General features: G+C 63.3%; 3 protein-coding genes across 4 annotated transcripts; 2 read left to right on the top strand and 1 right to left on the bottom strand.

The window, feature by feature from the left end:
• The first annotated feature begins 3 nt into the window (after positions 1 to 3).
• On the top strand, positions 4 to 5156 carry CHLRE_01g053100v5 (uncharacterized protein). The gene is made up of 6 exons (XM_043058999.1): positions 4 to 220; positions 412 to 691; positions 824 to 917; positions 1240 to 1535; positions 2176 to 2425; positions 2640 to 5156. The coding sequence occupies exons 4-6, from the start codon at positions 1363 to 1365 to the stop codon at positions 3048 to 3050; spliced, it is 834 nt and encodes a 277-aa protein (XP_042928913.1). The 5' UTR covers positions 4 to 220; positions 412 to 691; positions 824 to 917; positions 1240 to 1362; the 3' UTR covers positions 3051 to 5156.
• Positions 5157 to 6372: 1216 nt separating this feature from the next.
• Positions 6373 to 12367, top strand: CHLRE_01g053150v5 (uncharacterized protein). Of its 2 annotated transcripts, XM_043059000.1 has the most exons (16): positions 6373 to 6769; positions 6929 to 7011; positions 7201 to 7323; positions 7515 to 7694; positions 7960 to 7983; positions 8185 to 8235; positions 8378 to 8538; positions 8702 to 8819; positions 8963 to 9013; positions 9158 to 9343; positions 9514 to 9651; positions 9881 to 10000; positions 10189 to 10296; positions 10447 to 10725; positions 10891 to 10983; positions 11231 to 12367. In XM_043059000.1, exons 1-16 carry the CDS (start codon positions 6631 to 6633, stop codon positions 11423 to 11425), a joined length of 2049 nt encoding a protein of 682 aa, XP_042928915.1. In that variant the 5' UTR covers positions 6373 to 6630; the 3' UTR covers positions 11426 to 12367. The 2 variants fall into 2 exon arrangements, with proteins under 2 accessions (XP_042928915.1, XP_042928914.1); XM_043059001.1 differs by lacking the exon at positions 7960 to 7983.
• A 93-nt stretch (positions 12368 to 12460) lies between these two features.
• On the bottom strand, positions 12461 to 19283 carry CHLRE_01g053200v5 (uncharacterized protein). The gene is made up of 11 exons (XM_043059002.1): positions 18610 to 19283; positions 17418 to 18501; positions 16887 to 17012; positions 16488 to 16533; positions 16008 to 16331; positions 15063 to 15759; positions 14737 to 14909; positions 14437 to 14534; positions 14086 to 14182; positions 13807 to 13862; positions 12461 to 13574 (listed from the first exon to the last, which is right to left on the bottom strand). The coding sequence occupies exons 1-11, from the start codon at positions 18827 to 18829 to the stop codon at positions 13076 to 13078; spliced, it is 3420 nt and encodes a 1139-aa protein (XP_042928916.1). The 5' UTR covers positions 18830 to 19283; the 3' UTR covers positions 12461 to 13075.
• Positions 19284 to 19442: the final 159 nt, after the last annotated feature.

Consider the following 19442-nt stretch of genomic DNA (forward strand, 5'->3'; position numbering starts at 1 on the left):
ATCACCCATGATATCTTGAGCTGCGTGGCTTCGTCGTCTGCGCTTTCCATGGCCGACACCAAGTTTATCAGCAGCCTGGCAATTGAATTTAACCTGGACATAGCATGGGAGCTAAGGGCTGTCACAGCATTCGCCAAGGCGGTGCCTGAACTTCGCACGCACATTCGCGGTCACGCGCACAAGAGTAAGCAGGTGGACTTTCTAAATGAGCCCATGCAAGGTAAGCGCATCTGGTTTTCTGCGCCGGGGCGGTGAAAGCGGGTTGTCGTGGTCAGCATGAAGGAGGTGGCTGCGGCTTTCAACGCTGCGGAGGCGCTTGGCGTGCGCGGGAAGGTGCCACGTTTCGGGGTCTTGATTACCCCTGTCGGTGTAGCGGGACTCCGCACCTATGTGTATACCCGACCCCTGCAGAGACGAAGCTGTACAATAACGTCACCGTGTTCGTGCCGGGTTACGAAACACCCTACGCAAAGCTGGACTATCAGTACCTCACCAGAAACCCATTCGTCAAGCAGATGGAGCGCGAGCGCTACTTCCGCGTGGTGACGGTGGCCGAGCAACCGTCCCAGCCCTGGCGCTGGAGTAGTGCGCCGCCAACTCTGTGGACATTAGCGAAGTGCGGCTGCAGGACGATGTGAAGCTGGCCGTGGTGGTTGGCGCGGAGCATGCGCGCCACAAGGTTCAGCAGCAGGTTAGTTGATTGGTTCACTTTGCACTGCACACGCTCTCGACGGGCACCTGTCTGTTTATTGAGCGTGGACCGCTTTGTGCCAGCATGCCTGACCGCAGCACGCTGGTGTCCTGTCCGACCTGACTGCTTCAGGTGGAGGTGATGCTGGGCTGGAAGGAGGGCCGAATCAGCAAAGACGAATACAAGGCTGCAGAGTGGGCCACGGTGCACATCGCCGGCGATAAGGGTGAGGGTCCTGCATCTCAGCATACGGGGTCGGCATTCTGCTCCTCAATTGGTGTCGTTAAGCGAGCGAGGTTTACACAATGGACTTGTTGGGGTTTACAACAGCATCCCCCGGGCTGCTGCTAGCTGGGAGGAGGGCGCCCAGGGCTCAAACTAATGTGGCCACATGTCCATGCTGGACTCATTGCTTCACTCGTACTCGTTCACTTTGAAGCATGCATGCGGCTTATTTACTTTTGCAGCAAGTAATTTAGGCAACTATGCGCACGTGAGGGAGTTGAACCATCACGACCATGCCCTTGCATAACGTTTCGCACGCCCAGGTTCGCCCATCAGTCAGCTGACCAAACACCGGGCATCTTGCAACGGTGGAGCGCCAGTGGGTTCACCTGCCTAGTTGCTGGGCTGACCGGATGGAAGCGTGACATCAACATGCCGGCTTTGCAATGCCGGCATGTTCCACCTCTTGCGCGATGCCGCCAGCAGGCGCCAGCCGGTGGTGCTTCAAGAAGATCAGTGGCCTCGTTGACGCTGACAAGCTGAAGATCGAGATCGACGGCATGGCCTTCTCCCTGGAGCGGGTGGTGCTGGTGGAGCGCAAGCCGCGCATCAAGCTGATGTACGGTACGTGCAGGAGCTGGCGGTCAAGATGTGGAAGCTCGTGTAAGCCCGTGGGAGGCTCGGCTTGTGTGTGCACGCCTTGGCTAAAGGGCCAGTGCTTTACAGGAGCGGCGCAAGGGCTACACGGCCCTCGTGATCCTAGCCTCCCACGGGCTTACACGAGCTTCAACATCTTGACCGCCAGCTCCTGCACGTACATCAGCTTGATGCGCGGCTTGCGCTCCACCAGACCACCCGCTCCAGGGAGAAGGCCATGCCGTCGATCTCGATCTTCAGCTTGTCAGCGTCAACGCCTTGGCTAAAGGGCCAGTGCTTTACAGGAGCGGCGCAAGGGCTACACGGCCCTCGTGATCGTTGCGGAAAACCTGTGAAGTATGGTTGCTTGCGTAGGACATGTGCGCTACTAGGCAGGCATAAGCGCATACGCACACAGCAGCAGCAGCCACGCGACTACAGGCCTTATTATTGCTGCGCTTTGCATCCAGAGGCGGTGGCAGCGTTCAGTCAACAGTGGCCTCAAGCCACCAGCCCACCACGCACTGTGCCGCCAGCGCGCACCCATCTGACCACGCACCTGACCACTGCTGAGCACTCGCGCCACCAGGACCACAATGTGTGTGTCCATACGATCCGCGCAGGAAGCTCGTGGCGGCCGGCGCGCCCAACACTGACATGCTGCGGGACCGCTTCAGGCCGGAGATCAAGCCCCTGGAGGTCTTCCTCATGGCGGACGGCTGGGTGGACGACCCTGGCGAGGCGGCGGCGTGCGCAGTCCGCATGGAGGAGGAGGGCATTGCGCCGTTGCTGCCCACTGGCGACGGCGGCTACGATGCACGCGACAGCTGCGGCCGGTGGCCAGTCGACGACGGCACACGGCGGCGCGGACAGGTGCGGTGTGCGTGCCATCGCGCTCGAATGGGCCCGTCATCCCTATGGCGTCATCCATGGGCTTTTGCTGCGCGTTGATGAGCTGCTGGGGGTAGATTGTACCGCAGCGTGTGCGTGCGTGCGTGCCAAGCCCATGCGCCCGGACCGCCGTTGGCATACAATTGCTGAACACGTCCTGAAACACATCGGCACGCCTCGCCCACCCCGGACACAGACCTTTCTCGCCAACAACAAGCCGGGACGCCTGCGGCCAAAGAGGTCCGGCAGCAGCGCCGCAACGGATGCCAGCGGGAGCAGCGGGGTCGGCGGGGCGGCGGGGCCCAACAGCGCGGTGGGCATCGGCCGCCACGCCAGCAGCAGGCAGCAGGCGGCCTGCAGCCCGGCGCACCCGGCGCACCACCTGCGCACGCACGACCCCTTCAGTGCCACCAGTGGCGCCTGGCTGCAGCGCCGCGTCGCGCTAGTCTGCCGCCCCCTGCACCCGCCCCCCCCCTGCACCCGCCGCCCCCTGCACCCGCCGCCCCCTGCACCCGCCGCCCCCTGCACCCGCCGCCCCCTGCACCCGCCGCCCATGCACCCGCCGTGCCACCACCACTACAGCATGCCCAGCGGACGCCGGCTGTAGCTGCAGCGCGCTGGGCTGGGCAGCAGCTGGCGAGGTGGAGCGCCGAAGGGGGATGCGTGCCGGGGCCCGGGCCGGGCTGAGAGCTGGGCGGGTTCGGGGCGGCAGCAGCTAGGCGAGGGCTCTGGTTCCGCGGCTACTGCGGTGTACCATTCTTTGCCCGTGTTGTAGTTGGCGGCACTCGTGCGGCTATGCGTTTGGCGCCTGACCGAGAGTGTATGGCTGTGTGCACATTATTTGACATGGTCAGGTTGCGACATGTCGACATGTGAAATGCGACATACAACATTGCGACATACCAAGACTCGCCCACATTTGCATAGCTACGCGTCCTGGAGCCCATTTAAGTAACATCTCCCAGCTTTGCGGCGGTGTATTGCGCTAGCGTAGCCACAAGCTGCTCCCACTGGCCGCACCCTACGCCACGCCACCACCACCGTGGCAACCGAGACACGTTTTGTTGTGTGCCACGGCGTTCCACGCTTACCAGAGGCATATTGAATGCATGCACAATATGTTTGGCGGGTTTGGATGCGTTTGGGCGATATGTGCATTATGTCGCAATGTCGTATGTCGCAATTCACACATCCACATGTCGCAACCTGACCATGTCAAATAACTTGCAAGCTGCTATATGTAGCCTGTGCGTGCCGGTGCATACCGACCAAGTGAGAGTGTTGCGTTTGCGTGTATGCGTTTTTGTCTCACCGCAGTCATGAACTGCCCAACCCTTTCCAAGAATGTATGTTCTAATGCCAAGGCGTTGTTATGCGCCAACTTCTATGCTTGCTTGAGGCCGGGTGCGTTCCTGGAACAAGCTGTTTGAGAGCTTCAACAATTGCGCACTGGCAGCAGGTCTTAGACCAGCGTACAGTAGAATCACGAGTGGGTGACGGGCTGATGCCGGATGATGCTCAAGGCTTGCACAGTGGGGTAGGTGCACATTTTTGAAACACTAATGACAATGATTGCACACAAAACGCTTGCTGCATGTTGTCAAATGGAAATTCAATCATGGAGCAACGGGGCTTGGGTGAGGTGGGACTGGTGGAAGGGTGTGCGTGTTCTTTGATCAAATCGTTTCCTCTTTCTGCAGCGGCTGGGGGTGTGCCGGGGTTTGGGGTTTCCGAGCATGGGCGTTAGGCATACCTGGGTTGGTGCCGTGCGTACCGTACGTATGGAGGCAGCCCCGCATACCGTGCGTAATGCTTTCCAGCTCACGTCTAACTGATGTGTTATCTCAAACTGGGTGCGGACTATCTACGACCCGCCTGGGTCAGTAGTCCTGGCGCCGGCCCGCCCGGCGCAACACGGTGTAGAGAGCGTGTGTGCATGGTGACAGGATGGGCAAGCAAGGTGGCGTGGAGGTCGTTCGTGACAGGCGCTTTATTTTGACAGGGCAACGGCACACGGGGAACACGCGCGGTTATGGGTAACCCCCCAACTTTGAGGCCCCAGCAAAGTGTGCTTGGTGATTCGTAGCACGCTAAAATTTTGGCTACCCCCCGTGCCGTTTGCAATCTTCCGGCCGTGCAATCCAGATTGCCCCAGTCATGTAGCGGTTTTTGCAACGACGGGGTGCAGAGGGAAGGGGAGGGGAGGGGGCAAGTCTTAAGCATCCAGTGCAAACTGCCGGGCATACATTTTTTAACCACTTATATTTTTGGCGCGTTGGTTTGGTGTTTGACATTGCGGCTTGAAAGGCAGCACTGCGGTGTAGGCGGGTACGTGTGCACCCAACTGCCGGCCGGTGGAGCCACCTGAAACACCTTGCGCGCCACGCGACAGGCTGCATTGTGACGTTTTCTTGGTGCAGTGGATGGGAACAAGCAGTATTTGGTAAAGCCTATTGATAGCAATGGCGCGCAGGCTGAGCGAGGAGCTGTCCGGTGTCTGGGTAGCGCTCCGCATTGGGGCGAGCAAGGCGTGTGTGCCAAGCGGCAGCAGCGGCATGACACGTAGTGTGGCAGCGACGCATGTGCTGAGTCGTCCTGGCTGGCTCTGCTGTGGTGGCTTGACCACTGCTGGGCACCTGCTGGGTTCGGCTACGTGCCTGTTCAGACCGATTCCGCTGTCAGGACCTGCCAGCCACTGTAACATGCTGAGTAGCTTTCTGCCTTCCGCCTGAGACGTGAACTCATGACTAGTTGTTAGCAGCCTGCACGGCAGCCACACGCCACCAGAGCTTTCATCAGGCTGAGAGGCAGCGCAACCTGCACGCGCTAGGTCGCGACCCCGGCTATGTCCGGGCGATGAGGTAGTTCGGCCTCAGACTTGCGGAGAGGCTCAGCCCCTTTTCCCTCGGGAACTCGATGCGACCGCAAAGGCTCTTGCCCGTCCCCCTTCGGGGCAAGGGGCAAACCAACCTGTCGTGTCATCAAGAGAGTCCAGCTATCGAGGATGCAGGAAAGTCCTAGCACCAGGTGAGACCCAACCCAAAGCGCCCCAGAACCCAAACCCACCCGATCCACCCACAAAGCCCCCACCCGAGCACACAAACCCAGCCCTTACGGACCCGAACCCCTAACCTACCCCAGCCCTGTCGCCCACACCAAGCCCGGAGTTATGGCTATGAGTGGACTCTAGCCGTCGTTCAGCCAGGCGTAGAGTGTTGCTGCCAGCGCTGCTGATGGCACGCCGCTGAGGTCTTGCGGGCGTCCATACTACTATTGCGTGCTCGCTGGCTCGTGAGATCCGTCAGCGGATTCCGCATGTAGCCAATCTTCGTTGGTCCACGTCAAATTCGGAAAGAAATCAAGACCCAGAACCCTCCCGTGTGTGTAAGGGGGGAGGGGGGCGGTGTCGGTGGGGACGTGGGAAACCAAGGAAAGCTGCCGATCGGTTCTACCTCGTAAGCCTCACGGGTTAAACTCCCTATCGTCCCACCGGCCCCGTCCCGATTCCGCGTTTAGGCCGTCCATGCTTGGTGTCGGTCGCTGGTCACAGCTTTGCAAGGCCGGCCGACATGAAGCGCCGATTAGCCGCGGGTCCGTCGTTTATGGGTTACGTCAAGGATTCTTGGAGCTATGCGAACTGAGGTGGACCCGGCGATTGTCAGACAGGCTGACTGAATTGGTTGAAGGCCCGTCGCAGTCGCGCGAAAGTTTCGGGAAGTTCGCCATCTTACTGGCGAATGACAACGCTTCCGGCGCCAGGTATTAGTCGTGTCCCTTGTTGTCGTCACGATTGGACCCCACCCGCTTCCCGCGGATTTAGCCCGATCCCGCTTGCATGGGGTGGTCTGACTGCATGGATCGCGGACTCCATAAATAGCCGATGTGCCAGACTTGGCGGTCCTGAATCACAGCTTGAGAATACATAAACTCAATCGCCAAGCAACAAAGCTACAGCCCTATATCGGCAGTTGCAACATCCCAGCGCGGGGGTTCGACTGCGTAATTACGAGCGTCGTTGAGCCGAGTTTGCAACCATGATGCTGTCAGGCCGCACCTGCAATTGCGCCTTCAGTGCTCGTCGAACTAGCCTCCAACGCGGAGCGCTCGCTTTCCAATCGGCGCGGCTGGTACCTCAACGGCCGCCGGCCACTTGCCGTCGCGCATCGTTTGTGCCCAGCGCCATCTTCATGCCAACAGAGGTGGAACAGAAGACCGGCACCACTTCCAACAACGGCAATGTCACACCCTTGGAGGCTCGGACTGTCCCTTCCGAGCGCGCGCTGACCATCTGGCGCTCCGCCGACGCCGTCTGCTTCGACGTAGACTGTGAGTGGGGTCCTAATACTTGTGGGCATGTAGGTCCTTAGGCTCTCCCGCCGTGGTATGCGGCTTGCCTAAGCTGTGGCCGCGCGGCCTTGAAACGTCATCCCCGTCAAACTTTTCAACTCGCTTCTTTCGGTCCTTCGCATTCTCGCACCCATTCAGGCACCATCACCGTCAACGACGGCCTGGACCTGCTGGCCGAGTTCATGGGCGTCAAGGAGGAGGTGGAGGCGCTCACCAACAAGGTGGGTGCGCGCCGTCAAGGCGCCTGCTGTTCGGCCCCTCCCCTCCTCCAATCCATTCCCTTACCTTATCCCTCGTGCATGCCCTATGCGCAAGTCAAGGTTGGCCGACTGCGCAGCAGCTGCCCATCCCCCCCATTCCAACCCTTCCCCCTACCAAACCCTGCTGCCTCCACAAACACACACACGCAGGCTATGGACGGCACCATGTCTCTGACGCGCTCTCTGGAGGAGCGCCTCAACCTGATCAACTGCTCGCCAGACGACATCCGCCGCTTCATCAAGGCCTACCCGCCCCAGTCCCGCCTGGCGCCCGTGAGTTGCCGCGTGCGGCGCGCGTGTGTACGCTTGTGTGGCACGCGTGTGTGTGGGCATGCTCTGCTCGCGGCCTCGCGCGGCCGTGCGTGCCGCCTTCGAGTTGTGGCGCTCCCGACCTCCCTACCCCACCCCCTCATGTGTGCCCCTATCAATCCGCAACCCCAAACACCCCAATCCTCCTATCACAGGGCATCAAGGAGCTGATCAACGCGCTCCAGAAGCGCGGCGTGGCGGTGTACCTCATCAGCGGCGGCTTCCGCGAGCTGCTGCTGCCCATCGCGGCGCACCTGGGCATCCCCAAGGACCGCGTCTTCGCCAACCGCATGCACTGGCAGTGGGACGATGAGACCGGCATGCCCACCAAGCTGGTGAGGCCCGTGACGAACCCCGTGATGGGAGAGGCCGCTAGCTTTGTGTTCGTGTGTGGGGGGGGGGGAGAAAAGAAAGAGGGAAGGGGGTTAGGGAGCATTGGGGAGCTGCGCTGATGGGACTGGAGATCGTCCTGAGCCTTTGGACTGGTAGACACACGCGCTGGGGACTTTGACGTTCCCGCTCCTGGTCTCGCTCGCAGCCGTAGATCTGCACATTTGGGCCCCGCGCAGTCCCTTGCGCGCGCTGACACATTGTGGGCAGGGCAGTGACGCCAAACAGCAGCAGGCACGCGAGCGTGTGGGGTTGGGGTTGGTGAGCGGCTGGCTGGGGTTCAGGGATAGATGGATCCGGGCTTGTTGTGCGGTATCCATGACTGCTGTTCCAATGACTTTCAGAGTATGTCTCGCGGAACGCGGAGTGTGCATGCCTCGCTTGCTAACCAGACACTGCTGCACATTCGCGCTTTCCTCGCTCTCGCCAACTCAGGTCGGCTTTGACACGTCCGAGCCCACGGCCCGCAACCAGGGCAAGCCCGAGGTGAGGAATGGAGACCATCGAGAGCGCGACCACCTGCATGCAGCACCACCTGTACTGCTATGCCCCAGGCACCGTGTGTCCTGTCCTCCTAGTCCTCCTGTCCACTCCGCCCAACCCCTCCCACCCCCACTTACGCACATAGGCCATCGCGCGCATCCGCGAGAACAACCCCTACAACACCGTGGTCATGATCGGCGACGGCATCACCGACCTGGAGGCGGTGCAGACCAGCGGCGGCGCCGACTTGTTCATCGGCAGCGGCGTGGTGGTGGAGCGCGAGGCCGTGGTGGCGGAAGCCGAGTGGTAAGCCCGGGGCCGCGGCGTAGGAAGATTCAAGGTTGTGAGGCATTTGAGGGGTGTGGGGTATGCAGCCACGACCGCCACCCGCCCTTCCTCATTCCCCTCTCACCTTTTCCCGCCGCCTGCATCCCAAAACACACGTGCTCGCCCCCTCTCCCTCGCACAGGTATGTGTACGACTACAAGGCACTTGTGTCGGCCCTGTCCCGTTACAAGGTGGCCGTGCTGGGCAGCGGCGCCTGGGCGTGTGCGGCGGTGCGCATGATCGCGCAGAACACCAGCCAGGTGCGTGCGGCAGTGGTGTGCAGCTGGGCGGGGCTAGGCGCTGATGCACTGCTGTGAAGGATTACGAGTCCCTGGGCTTCGACCCAAATCAACCCAAATCAACCCGAACCGATACCCAACCCGCTTGCTCGCTCCCCCCACAGGACGACCCCGAGGACGAGTTTGACGACGACGTCCGCATGTGGGTGCACCAGGTAAGAGCGCCTCCCGCGTGCCACCATGCTGCCCCCGTCGTGTTGCGCTTGGATCCTCATTTTCGCACCTCCCCTCTCCTCACGCCTCTCCTTACCCAAACCCATGCTCTGCCACCCACCCGACCCACATCACCTCCCCTGCAGGGCGGCGAGCTGGTCGACACGATCAACAGCACGCACGAGAACCCGGCCTACTTCCCCGGCATCCCCCTGGGCCCCAACGTCATCGCCACCGGCAACCTGGCGGAGGCAGTGGCGGACGCCGACCTGCTGGTGTTCTGCGCGCCGCACCAGTACATCCGCGGCATTTGCAAGCAGCTCATGGGCAAGGTGCGCCCCCGTGCCATTGTGCTTGATTGCTTGTGCTTTGCATGGGTTCGTGATTTGCCTGCGAGGCAAAACCATACGTGACAAGGCGCCTGAACCGAATTAGCACCAGCCTCGTCAACAACCAATTAACCATGCCCGTCCGCCTACCTGTCCCCCCACTTAACTCCCAGGTCAAGCCGGGCGCCGCCGCCATCAGCCTGACCAAGGGCATGCGCGTCACGCCCGAGGGCCCCGAGCTCATCAGCCAGATCGTGCGCCGCACCCTGGGCGTGGACTGCTCCGTGCTCATGGGCGGTAACATCGCCGAGGTGGGTCTTTTGAGGGCGGGGCGGGTCAGGGCGGATAAGGAAGTCGGAGCCGGCAATCCTTGGGCGGCGACGACTGTCCTGTTGTCTGCAACGCTTCATTACAAACTGTATCGCGTGGAACAGAACCCTGATGACCCCGCAAGGCCAGGCCTCTTCCTCCACCACCACTCTCTACCACTAACCCTACCCTGCCCTTCCCCTCCCCCACCTCCCCCACCTCTCTCCACAGGACGTGGGTCGCGAGCAGCTGTCTGAGGCCGTGATCGGCTACTACAACCTGGAGCACGCCCAGCGCTTCAAGAAGCTCTTCCGGCGCCCCTACTTCCGCGTGACGCTGCTGCCCGACCCGGTGAGTAAGGAGCCTACGGTTGCCGGCAACGGCTGTCGGGTAGTTGCCACGCGGGAATCTTACATAGGCAGAGGCATGCCTGCTTGCCTGAGGTTGTGCGTGGACGGGTGATGCGAGAACGCGTGCATGCTGACATGCATGCCCTCGTTAGGTCATTCACATACGCAGCTCACTGGCAACACGTGCAGGTGGGTGCTGAGCTGTGCGGTACGCTCAAGAACATCGTGGCCCTGGGTGTGGGCATGGTGGACGGCATGGGGATGGGACCCAACTCCAAGGCCGCAGTTATCCGCCAGGTGAGCTTGACAATTGCAGACCTTTGGGTTTTCAAATCACAGGTGCACATGTCCGGGTTCTACTACATGGTAGGAGTGAGGTCTGGCACCGTGACCGTACATCCCAATCCACTTCTCAAACCTCCCCTCCCGGGGCCCCCCTCCCCTCAGGGCCTGCTTGAGATGCGTGACTTCTGCCAGGCCCTGTACCCCTCCGTCCGCGACGACACCTTCCTCGAGTGCTGCGGCGTGGGCGACCTGGTCGCCACCTGCATCGGCGGCCGTCACCGCCGCGTGGCCGAGGCCTGGACGCGCTCCGCAATTGAGAGCGCCGTGGCCGGCGAGGGCAACGGTGCCGGCCGCAGCTGGGCTGAGCTGGAGAAGGAGCTGCTGCAGGGCCAGAAGCTGCAGGGCGTGCTGACCAGCAACGAGGTGCAGCAGATCCTGAGGGTAAGAGAAACATCTGTGTGTGTGTGATGGTGGTGATTTGCGATATGCTTGCGCTGGTCTTGGTACGGGGCGCATTGACAGTTCTGCGGCAGCTGGCATACGGTATTTTCTTGTGGCACCCGGCCTTGACCGCCACACGCACAACCCTTTCCACTCTCCCCACAGACCCGCGGCTGGGAGAGCAAGTACCCGCTGTTCACCACCATCAACCGCATCGTCAACGGCCACCTGCCGCCGCACCTGGTGGTCGACTACCTGGTGGGTGTGAGGGGCGGTGGCGGAGCGGGGGGTGGGAGGAGGGGTTGGGAGTCACACGCACGAACCCAACCCTAGGGAGGGAGCCCGTCCGTCCTGCAACGCGCCGTGTCTTGCGCCTCAAACCGTAATCACCCGCGACCGCTGACAAACACACACACACACACACACACACACACACACACACACACACACACACACACACACACACACACACACACACACCGCCAACCTCCGCTCGCGCCTTCAGGAGGGCGCCAAGGCCGATATCGCCGTTGACGTCGAGGAGGACATTGTGCCCCTGCCGCGCCAGCCCGCCTCCGCCATGGCCCGCCTATTCGGCCAGCTGGTCGGCGGAATCATGCAGCAGGGAGGAGCAGCCGCCGGCGCCGCCGCCAGCGCCGCCGCAGGCGCCGCCGCGGGCGCTGCCAGCAACAGCGTGTAAAGACGTTCCTTGTGGTAATGGGTGCTGTGATATCGCGCGCGAGGGAGGGGCGCCGAGCTGCGTACGTAAGCGTCTGTCTTCGCAATGTTTGTACGTGCAGAGCTGGGCGGGGTGCTTGGACGGAGTTGGCATGGCATGGCGTGGGCCGGTGTACACAACCGTTATTTGTTTTTGTATTTGTGGTCAATCGGCTCTGGCGCGAGCAGCACTAAGTGAACAGATGTATTGGCATGCTGTGCCACCTATCTATCTGTGAGCTAAGGGCCCGCGGGTGCTTTGCAACCGCGTGTTTTTTCCCTGGTAGCATAGATCGACATGTGTGTGTGTGTGTGTGTGTGTTTGTGACTGTGTGTCTGTTTTTTTATCGGGCGCCGTCGCGCCGTGTACTCGACTGTGCAGCCAGCGTTGCCCAGGATTGACTTGCTTAGGTGTGCGCAGCGTAGTGTCACCGATGAGCAGGAGCAGTGGCAGGCCGTTTGAAAGTGCCCTGCTTTGGGGATGTCATCTATCCCTTAGGATAGAAACGATCCCGTGAGGAATCTCGTATGTGGTCTATATCCACTGCGCGGGCATTCTGCGCGTGTCGCCCTGTACCTGATAATGGAAGTGTGGAGGTGTGTCATGGGTGCAAGAGAAGACCCAGACCCATAAACACACAATTGTGCTGAACTGTTTGTTGCCGCGAACTGTAGCTGTACTATAAGTAGGCGAGTGTGTTGCGGCAAAGTCCAGATGCAACTGAGAAACAGTGATAGCTGCATGCGCCGCTTTGTGGTGGCATGGCGTGGCCATTGAACAAGGGAGCGTTGGGAAAGGGACAGCGCACAGCCTGGAGATGTTGCGTCCATAATCGACCAGTGCGCCTTGTGGGCTGGATGGCATGAGCATGAAAGATGGAGCGGCACACTGCCACAACAGGTGCCAATGTAATAATACACCTGACTAACCTGAGTCGTCCTGCTGCCTCGCACCCCTCCGCCTCCGGAGGAGGCTCATGCCTCCTGAGTCCTGAGTGGCTCCCACCTGCCGTCCCCAACACACCACACATTACACACGTGGACGCTGGACAGAATATGCGCGCACGTTAGCTGTAGCATTCGTGTCTGGACCTTGCGGCCCCTGCTGCAGCAGGGTTCGCCGTACCTCTTGACTCGGGGCCGCAGCCCCAACACGCTGCCGCCCCCCGCCTCCCTTGCGGGACCCTGCATGCCCAGCGGCCCCCAGTAGCTTGGCCATATATCACGCCTGCCACTGCTGCTGCTCCACTTGCCACTGTTGCAGCCCCGCTGCTACCCCCGTCACATGAGTTGACACGAACGATCGCGGTGGCCATTGCAGCACTGGTATCCACACACACGTGTCCGTGAGGGCACGCGCAACCCATGCAGCACGCCAACGCTCTCAACCGCCCCAAGGCCCAAGCCCGCAGGCACGTGTTTGCCGCCCCTACCCAGCCTTCGCCTACCTGCCTGCCTGTCTGCCTGCCTGCCTGAACGCCCGCCTGCCTTAGCGCTCCGCTCCGCCTTCTCAATCCTGCAGAACCCGCGCCCGCCACTCTCTGCACCACAACAACAGCTGCAGCCTCCATCTTGACCACGCGCCCAATCCCTCACACGCCGGCACCCCCTCACACGCCGGCAACCCCCCCCATCAGTCCGTTGGCTCCCGGTGCCCGTAGTGCGACCGCCTCAGTCCCCAGGGCAGCCCCAGCGCATCCACCCCCACCTGCGGCTCGTCCACAGCCCACGGCACGTCCACCCCCGCACCACCCCCTCCTCCTGCTGCTGCGGCCCCCGCACCACCCCCTCCTCCTGCTGCTGCGGCCCCCGCGCCCGCCGCCCCACCGGCCGCCCCTGCCGCGGTCCGGTAGCGCACGGGCGGCAGTCTGAACGGCAGCGGCATCGCCACCTCGACCTCGGGCGTGTGGGCTGAGCCGTCCGCCCGTGCCGCGTCCTGCTGTGCCTGCTGCGGCACAGGAGGGCCGTCCATGGCCACCAGGCGCACCAGCGGCGGAGCGCCAGCGCCCGTCCCACCACCCGCACCACCACCCGTTCCACCGCCAGCACTACCAGCAGTAGCAGCGGTGGTACCGGCGGCGGCGGGGTCCAGCCAGCCGCCGCCGCACGTGTAGCCAAATTGCGGCGAGGCCCTGTGGGGAGGGAAGAAGGCGGAGGAGGGAGAACGCGTACCGCAATGTCGGCATGAGAAGCGTCTGGCCCTTCCGCCTGCAGGAGCTAGCCATGTACCGAAATGCTCCCGATGTCCAACCGCCCTCCCCGCACCCACAACTGCACCCGCATCCGGGCCCCCTGTCACCCTTCCCCCTATCGCGTTGGGCTGGGGTATGTGTCCCCCCACAATGCCGCCCCCTTGCACCCCACCTGTACGCCGCCTCCAGTTGCGGCGTGATGAGCACCCCCAACTCGTACGACCGAACCTGTGAACAGCGATTGGCACGTCCTGTGCTTGCGGTACGGTACACATGCATGAAACCGAAACACACCCGTGTCCCCGCCCCCGTACGCACACGCACACACGCGCACCGCTGCACCCATCCCCTCAATCGCGCCCCCCCCCCATCCTCCCCCCCCACTACACACACACACACACACACACGCACACACACACTTTCTCTCTACACACACACACACGCTTCCCACCATGATCTGCGAGCCGCCCTTCTGCAGCCCGCCCCAGGCCGCCTGGCTCAGGTTGTGGCTGGTGACAAGCAGCCAGGCCAGGTGGCGGCCGCAGTACCTGCGCCGGGGGGGGGGGCAGAGGCGGTGGCGGTGGAGGCAGTGGCGGCCAAGGGGGTGATGAAGGTAGAGGCAGAGGGGAGGAGAGGTGCGCGTGTCGCAGTCATGCCCGGGCCTTGCCGCCTGCTCCTCCTCAACCCCACCCCGCCCCACCCACCCACCCACCCACCCATCCATCCACCCACCCAAAAATCACCTACCCAAACCCGCCCCGCCCCCCCGCCCCACCCCATACCACCCCCGCCCCTGGCCCACCTGCCGTAGGTCTTGATGTGCGGCATGGCCCGCTGCCGACCCAGCACCTCGCCGCCCCAGGTGCAGTAGTGCGCCGACATGAAGGGCTTGCGCACGTTCTGTGTGAACATGCGTGTGCATGTATAAATGTATATGTGTTTGTGTGTGTCACCTCTTTGAGTGCCTTTGGGCCAAAAGCGAACCTCACCAGCGAAGAACCCCGACCCTAGCAAACCTCACCTGGGCCCTGCCCCCGCACGCGCCCCCGCACCCCACACCACACCCACCCACACACACACATCCGCCCCCTCCCGCTCACACCTTGGCGGGACCGGGGATGGACACGCCAGCGAACCAGCCCTCATTGCTGTTGCGCACCTCCGCCACCGCCGGCCACACCACCGCCAGCGGCAGCGGCTGCGTGCCTGGCGGGCCGCTGGGGCGCGACGGAGTCGACGGCAGCAGAGAGCTGCTGCTGGTGGTGGTGGAGCGGGCTGTTGTAATTCAGGGGGCGGGGGCAATCCGAGCGTTAGGTGTTTGGGCGGGGTGTTGGGGGTAAGCGGCACTGACACGCGTGTAAGCTCTGGCTGGTCTAGTCATGGTGACCGCACTGGACGCCCGCCCACCCCGAGTGCTTTTGCTCTCACCGCCGAACGTAGCTGCCGCAGTCCTCGCGCCTCCGCCTGCTCCTGCTCCTGGTCCTCCTCCGCCACCTCCGCCCCCTCTCCCTTCACCACCCACAGGAGCCGCCCGCCCCTGTCCCAGCGCCTGCCCTCTACCACTGCTGCTGTGTGCTGCCAGCGCTGCACCGAACTCGCCGAGAAGCCACTCCTGTTGGAAGCTGCCCATACTGCTGCACTGAATAAACAGCCCCTCCTGTCCTCCCTCCCCTCTCCCTCCTCCGCCCCCTCCTCCCACACCCGCATCGCCCGCCAGCCCCGCCGCCCCCGCCGCCGCACTGCCCGCCGGCCCGCCCCGGCGCCACCCCGGCGGCAGCTGCACCTGCGCCTCCAGCAGCCGCCGCAGCCGCCCGTGCCCCCACGCCGCCATCGCTGTGGGCCCGCGGTGGTACCCCGGCACCGACGCGACCAGCGCCCCGCGGGCCGCGGTGAAGTCGTGTGCCGCCACCGCCGCCAGCACCGGTCCCGACATGGCCGGCGGCATGGCGAGGGCGCGGAGGTAGGCGAGCAGGTAGGACTCGAAGGGACTGCTGGGCTGCTGGGGTTGTTGTGGGGCTGTTGGGGTGGGCGTTGCGGCATAAGGGTTGGCGGGGCTGGGGTTGTGGGTGGGCGTGGCGGCTGAGCGGGCGGCGGCAGCGGCGGTGGCAGACTTTAATGGAAAGTCCTGTCGGGTTCAGGGGGCAGGGGCCGCAGCGGAGGAGATGGGGTGGCTTGAGTGGCGTGAATAGGTCACAGGTGGGAAATGGTCAGCACAGGTGGTGAAGCCGTCGCCCCCATCACCTCTGTTGTGCAGAGTCCGGCGGTGGGGGCATCTAGGCGCCCGCACGCTACGATGATTGATCCCCTCCTGCTTCCAATCCACCGCCCGCCCGCCTGCTCCCCTCAATTCCTCCCCTCCCCATCCCGCCGCACCTGCACCCACAAGCCCTGGCTCTTGTTGTTGCAGTCGGCGTAGATGGCGTTGGCGGTGTGTATCACCAGCCGCAGCCCTCCCCCCACACCACCACCACCACCCCCTCCTCCTTCCCCAGCTCCTCCTCCACCCCCTCCTCCACCCCCGACAGCCCCCGGCCGCGGCGCCGGCGGGAACACCAGCAGCATGAACTTGGAGTGGTGGGTGCCGTACGCGATGGGCAGTGGCGGGCGGTGCAGGGCCACGTGGCGGGCGCCCGCCGCCGCCGCCTCGGCCCGCATGTCGGGCTCCGCCTCGGCCGGCTCGCCGTGAACCACGAAGAACTGGGGGCGGAGGAAATGTCTATGTGGAAGTGTGTGTGCCAAAGTGCAAGGCTGTGGAAATGGAATGTAAGTTGGGTATTGAACGACGGTACAGGTGCGGTTGATGCATGCGCGTGTGCACCTCTCTCGCCCTCGCCCCCATCCCTGTGCCCCCACCTGCTGCGCCCTCGCCAGGTCGGGGCACGCAGACAGCAGCCAGCCCCTGCAAGCGGAGGCATGAGCAAGGACGTGGAGCACCGGTGAGCAAGGGGTGGCTCACTGCACTCCCTACGGAAGCCGAACCCAAACATATGAGCGGTAAGCATCACAGCACACAGCCCTGGACACTTCTGCACCACGCATGAGTACAAGGCACGGCCATTGACCATCATTTCAATGGTGATACCACTGCAATTCATTGCACTGCCTGCACCACCCACGTGCCGAAACCACGCCACCCACACATGTCCACCGCCCCACCCACATGTCCACCGCCCCCCCCACGTGCCGAAACCAGCCGCCCCACCCACACATGCCCACCGCCCCACCCCCACATGCCCACCGCCCCACACCCACATGTCCACCATGTAGTTGGACACCAGCGCCACAGCAGGCGGCGAGTCGTTGACGCCGCCGCCCGCGCGTGTGAGGGCCCCCAGACTGCAGCCCAGGCAGCCCGCGTTGTAGCGCTCAGACAGACCCCTGCGAAGGCACCGGCGGTGTCAGCATTAGAGGCGGCGGCGGCAGCAGAGGCGGGGACAAGGAGGCGTTGAAGGCAGGAAGCCGGCAGTCAATGCGAGTCGCGGCGAGGGGGGTTTGCGGCGTTGAGCCAGGCGTGGCCACACGGGCTTGGCCGGGGCTTGGCCGGGTGTTGATCCACCAGCGCCAACCAAGCACGGAATCAACTGACACGGCAGAACCTGCAATGCACGTGTCTAGCTCCTTCCCGCACGACGCCGCCTACGCCCACGTCGCATCCCCACTCACCCTTTCCCGCGCGCTCTGTGGGCTGGCTGTTCGGGGTTCTCGGCCTCGGTTGCATCCGGGTTAAACCTGACCAGCCCCTCCCCTTACCCAACCTCCAAGCAACAGCCCGCACACACGCACCTGACACGCAGCAGCTGCATGGGTGTGTTTACGTCGTACGGCGCTGGCACGCTCAGCCCCGCCCCCGACCCCGCTGCCGTGCCTCCCGCCCCTCCACCCCCGCCTCCTGCAGCTGCACCTCCTCTCGTCCGGGCTCCGAGCAGCCCCACTGGCAAGTCCCTGGATCCTGCTGCGCCGGCCACCACCGCTGCCTTCGGTGACAGCTGCTGCTGCTGCTGCTGCTGCGGAGGAGTAGGAAGCTGCTGCCCCCGGTGCGGCTCCTGGTCACTGCGGGCCCTCTTATGAGGGGGCTGCTCATCCACCACAACCACATCCTCATCATCAGCATCATCAGCATGCTCCTCCTCCTCATCATCATCGTCATCGTCATCGCCGTCGTGTGTTTCCCGCCTCACAGCCCCGCCGCGCTTGGCGTCGCTGCGGTCGCCTCCTCCGGCGCTCGGCGTCGCGGCCCTAGCTGCGCCCGACCCGCCCCCTGCAGACAGCAACGCCGGCTGCGGCGATGCTGCCTGGAAGTCGGGGTGGGCATGGGAGTGCAAGTGGGGGGTCGGCGACAGGGGGGTGGCGGAGCCGCTGGCAGCAGCGCCAGCGCCAGCGCTCGCCGCTGTGAGGGCTGGCCCGCTGCCAACCACCACCATCCCCGCATCATCCGCCGCTGCCGCCGCTGCCGCTCCTGCTGCTGCTGCTGCTGCTCCTGCCGCCGCCGCTGCCCCTCCTGCCGCTGCTGCTGCTGCTGCAGAGCTGCTTGCTCCCCCACCTCCCCTGCCTCCATCCGGGGGCTCCCGGGGCCGCAGCCCCACCAGGGTGCTGTCGCGGGCGCCCAGAACGAACAGGCGCAGCGGCGGCGGCGACGGCGGCGATGGCGGTCGCGGAGGCAGCGGCTCACCCGCACCTACCCCGGCGCCAGCGCCGGGGCCCGGCGCAGCAGTATCCTGTACGGCGTTGACGCTGGCGTCATGGGCTCCAGGGGTGGATGTGGTTGTGGTGGTAGAGGTGGTGGTGATGGGGTCGGGGGAGTCCAGTGCCAGCACGGTGGATGTGCCCGGGTCAACCACCGCCACCAGGTCCCAGCTTTGGTTCGCACCTATCGCCAGAACACAGGGACGGGGCGAGAGGCTAGTGAGGATTGGAGGTTGGGAGGGATGGGACAGGCTGGCCGGCGCGGGTTAAGGGCAAGAGGCCCAGCGCGCACCGGGACCAATCGGTGATGTCGCCCGCCGCTCCAGAACGACGGCATTGCGCCCGACCGTTTTGAGCTCCAGCTCCCCCGTTGCATTGAGGCCTACTTCAATGTGCTGTCGCGATATAGAGATGTCGTCCCAGCCGGCAACGGGCCTCCGGCGACCTAAAACTTGTTTCGTGCCGCGCGGCAGGTGCAGCACGGTGCCACAGCGGTTGAATATCATATCCATGACATAGTCATCTGCGTTTGAATTTATTTCTGCGCCATTCCCAAGTTTCCCGACTCCCGAGCTGACACGCATGCTGTTGGATCCACGACTTTCCCGTTTCTGCACCTTGTCGTCTCGCGGATTTCAGACTCAACACCGTGCGAACAAACAAAAACGAACATAACGCACCACGCAGCTGCTGCTTACTCTCCTACCTCAGTATCTGTCAGCAGTTCCGTCCGCACGTATAACCAAGGACTCAGCTCTTAGACATGCTCTCAGCTTCTATCATAGCGCATGAAATCACAAGCATCTGCTATTGAGCTCAGGCCGGCGAGTGCTTTGGCGCTCCCTCCTCAGCTCAATATTGTGCTCGGCACCCTCACTTCAATGCCATCGGGGGTTTGAGCTCTGCTACATCGTACACGTGTTGAACTTATCCGCCCGGACGCGGGAACAAATGCCAAGCCGGGGGTTAAGGCATGCGTGGAATTGGCTTTCTAGACGACGGGTATGGTATGCATGCCGGGGGCATGACAGTGGTCCAGCGTGAGAGTGTCAGGCATGGCCTTGGGTGGCATCGTGCCCATTTGTGAGCCAATTTCTGCAGGGCCTGTGCAAGCGCGGGCGTGCG

The sequence above is a fragment of the Chlamydomonas reinhardtii genome, chromosome 1 (assembly GCF_000002595.2).
Source record: "Chlamydomonas reinhardtii strain CC-503 cw92 mt+ chromosome 1, whole genome shotgun sequence".
Taxonomy (NCBI): domain Eukaryota; kingdom Viridiplantae; phylum Chlorophyta; class Chlorophyceae; order Chlamydomonadales; family Chlamydomonadaceae; genus Chlamydomonas; species Chlamydomonas reinhardtii.

Coding starts and splice junctions, on each gene's coding strand:
- CHLRE_01g053200v5 (XM_043059002.1), bottom strand. CDS start 18,829: ATGGATATGATATTCAACCGCTGTGGCACCGTGCTGCACCTGCCGCGC. Junction 17,013..17,417: donor ATGCAGCTGCTGCGTGTCAG/GTGCGTGTGTGC, acceptor GTGCCTTCGCAG/GGGTCTGTCTGAGCGCTACA. Junction 15,760..16,007: donor GCCAGGGCTTGTGGGTGCAG/GTGCGGCGGGAT, acceptor TGAACCCGACAG/GACTTTCCATTAAAGTCTGC.
- CHLRE_01g053150v5 (XM_043059000.1), top strand. CDS start 6,631: ATGCCAACAGAGGTGGAACAGAAGACCGGCACCACTTCCAACAACGGC. Junction 9,344..9,513: donor GCAAGCAGCTCATGGGCAAG/GTGCGCCCCCGT, acceptor CTTAACTCCCAG/GTCAAGCCGGGCGCCGCCGC. Junction 10,984..11,230: donor ACCTGGTGGTCGACTACCTG/GTGGGTGTGAGG, acceptor TCGCGCCTTCAG/GAGGGCGCCAAGGCCGATAT.
- CHLRE_01g053100v5 (XM_043058999.1), top strand. CDS start 1,363: ATGCCGGCATGTTCCACCTCTTGCGCGATGCCGCCAGCAGGCGCCAGC. Junction 1,536..2,175: donor AAGCCGCGCATCAAGCTGAT/GTACGGTACGTG, acceptor CGATCCGCGCAG/GAAGCTCGTGGCGGCCGGCG. Junction 2,426..2,639: donor GCACACGGCGGCGCGGACAG/GTGCGGTGTGCG, acceptor CCCCGGACACAG/ACCTTTCTCGCCAACAACAA.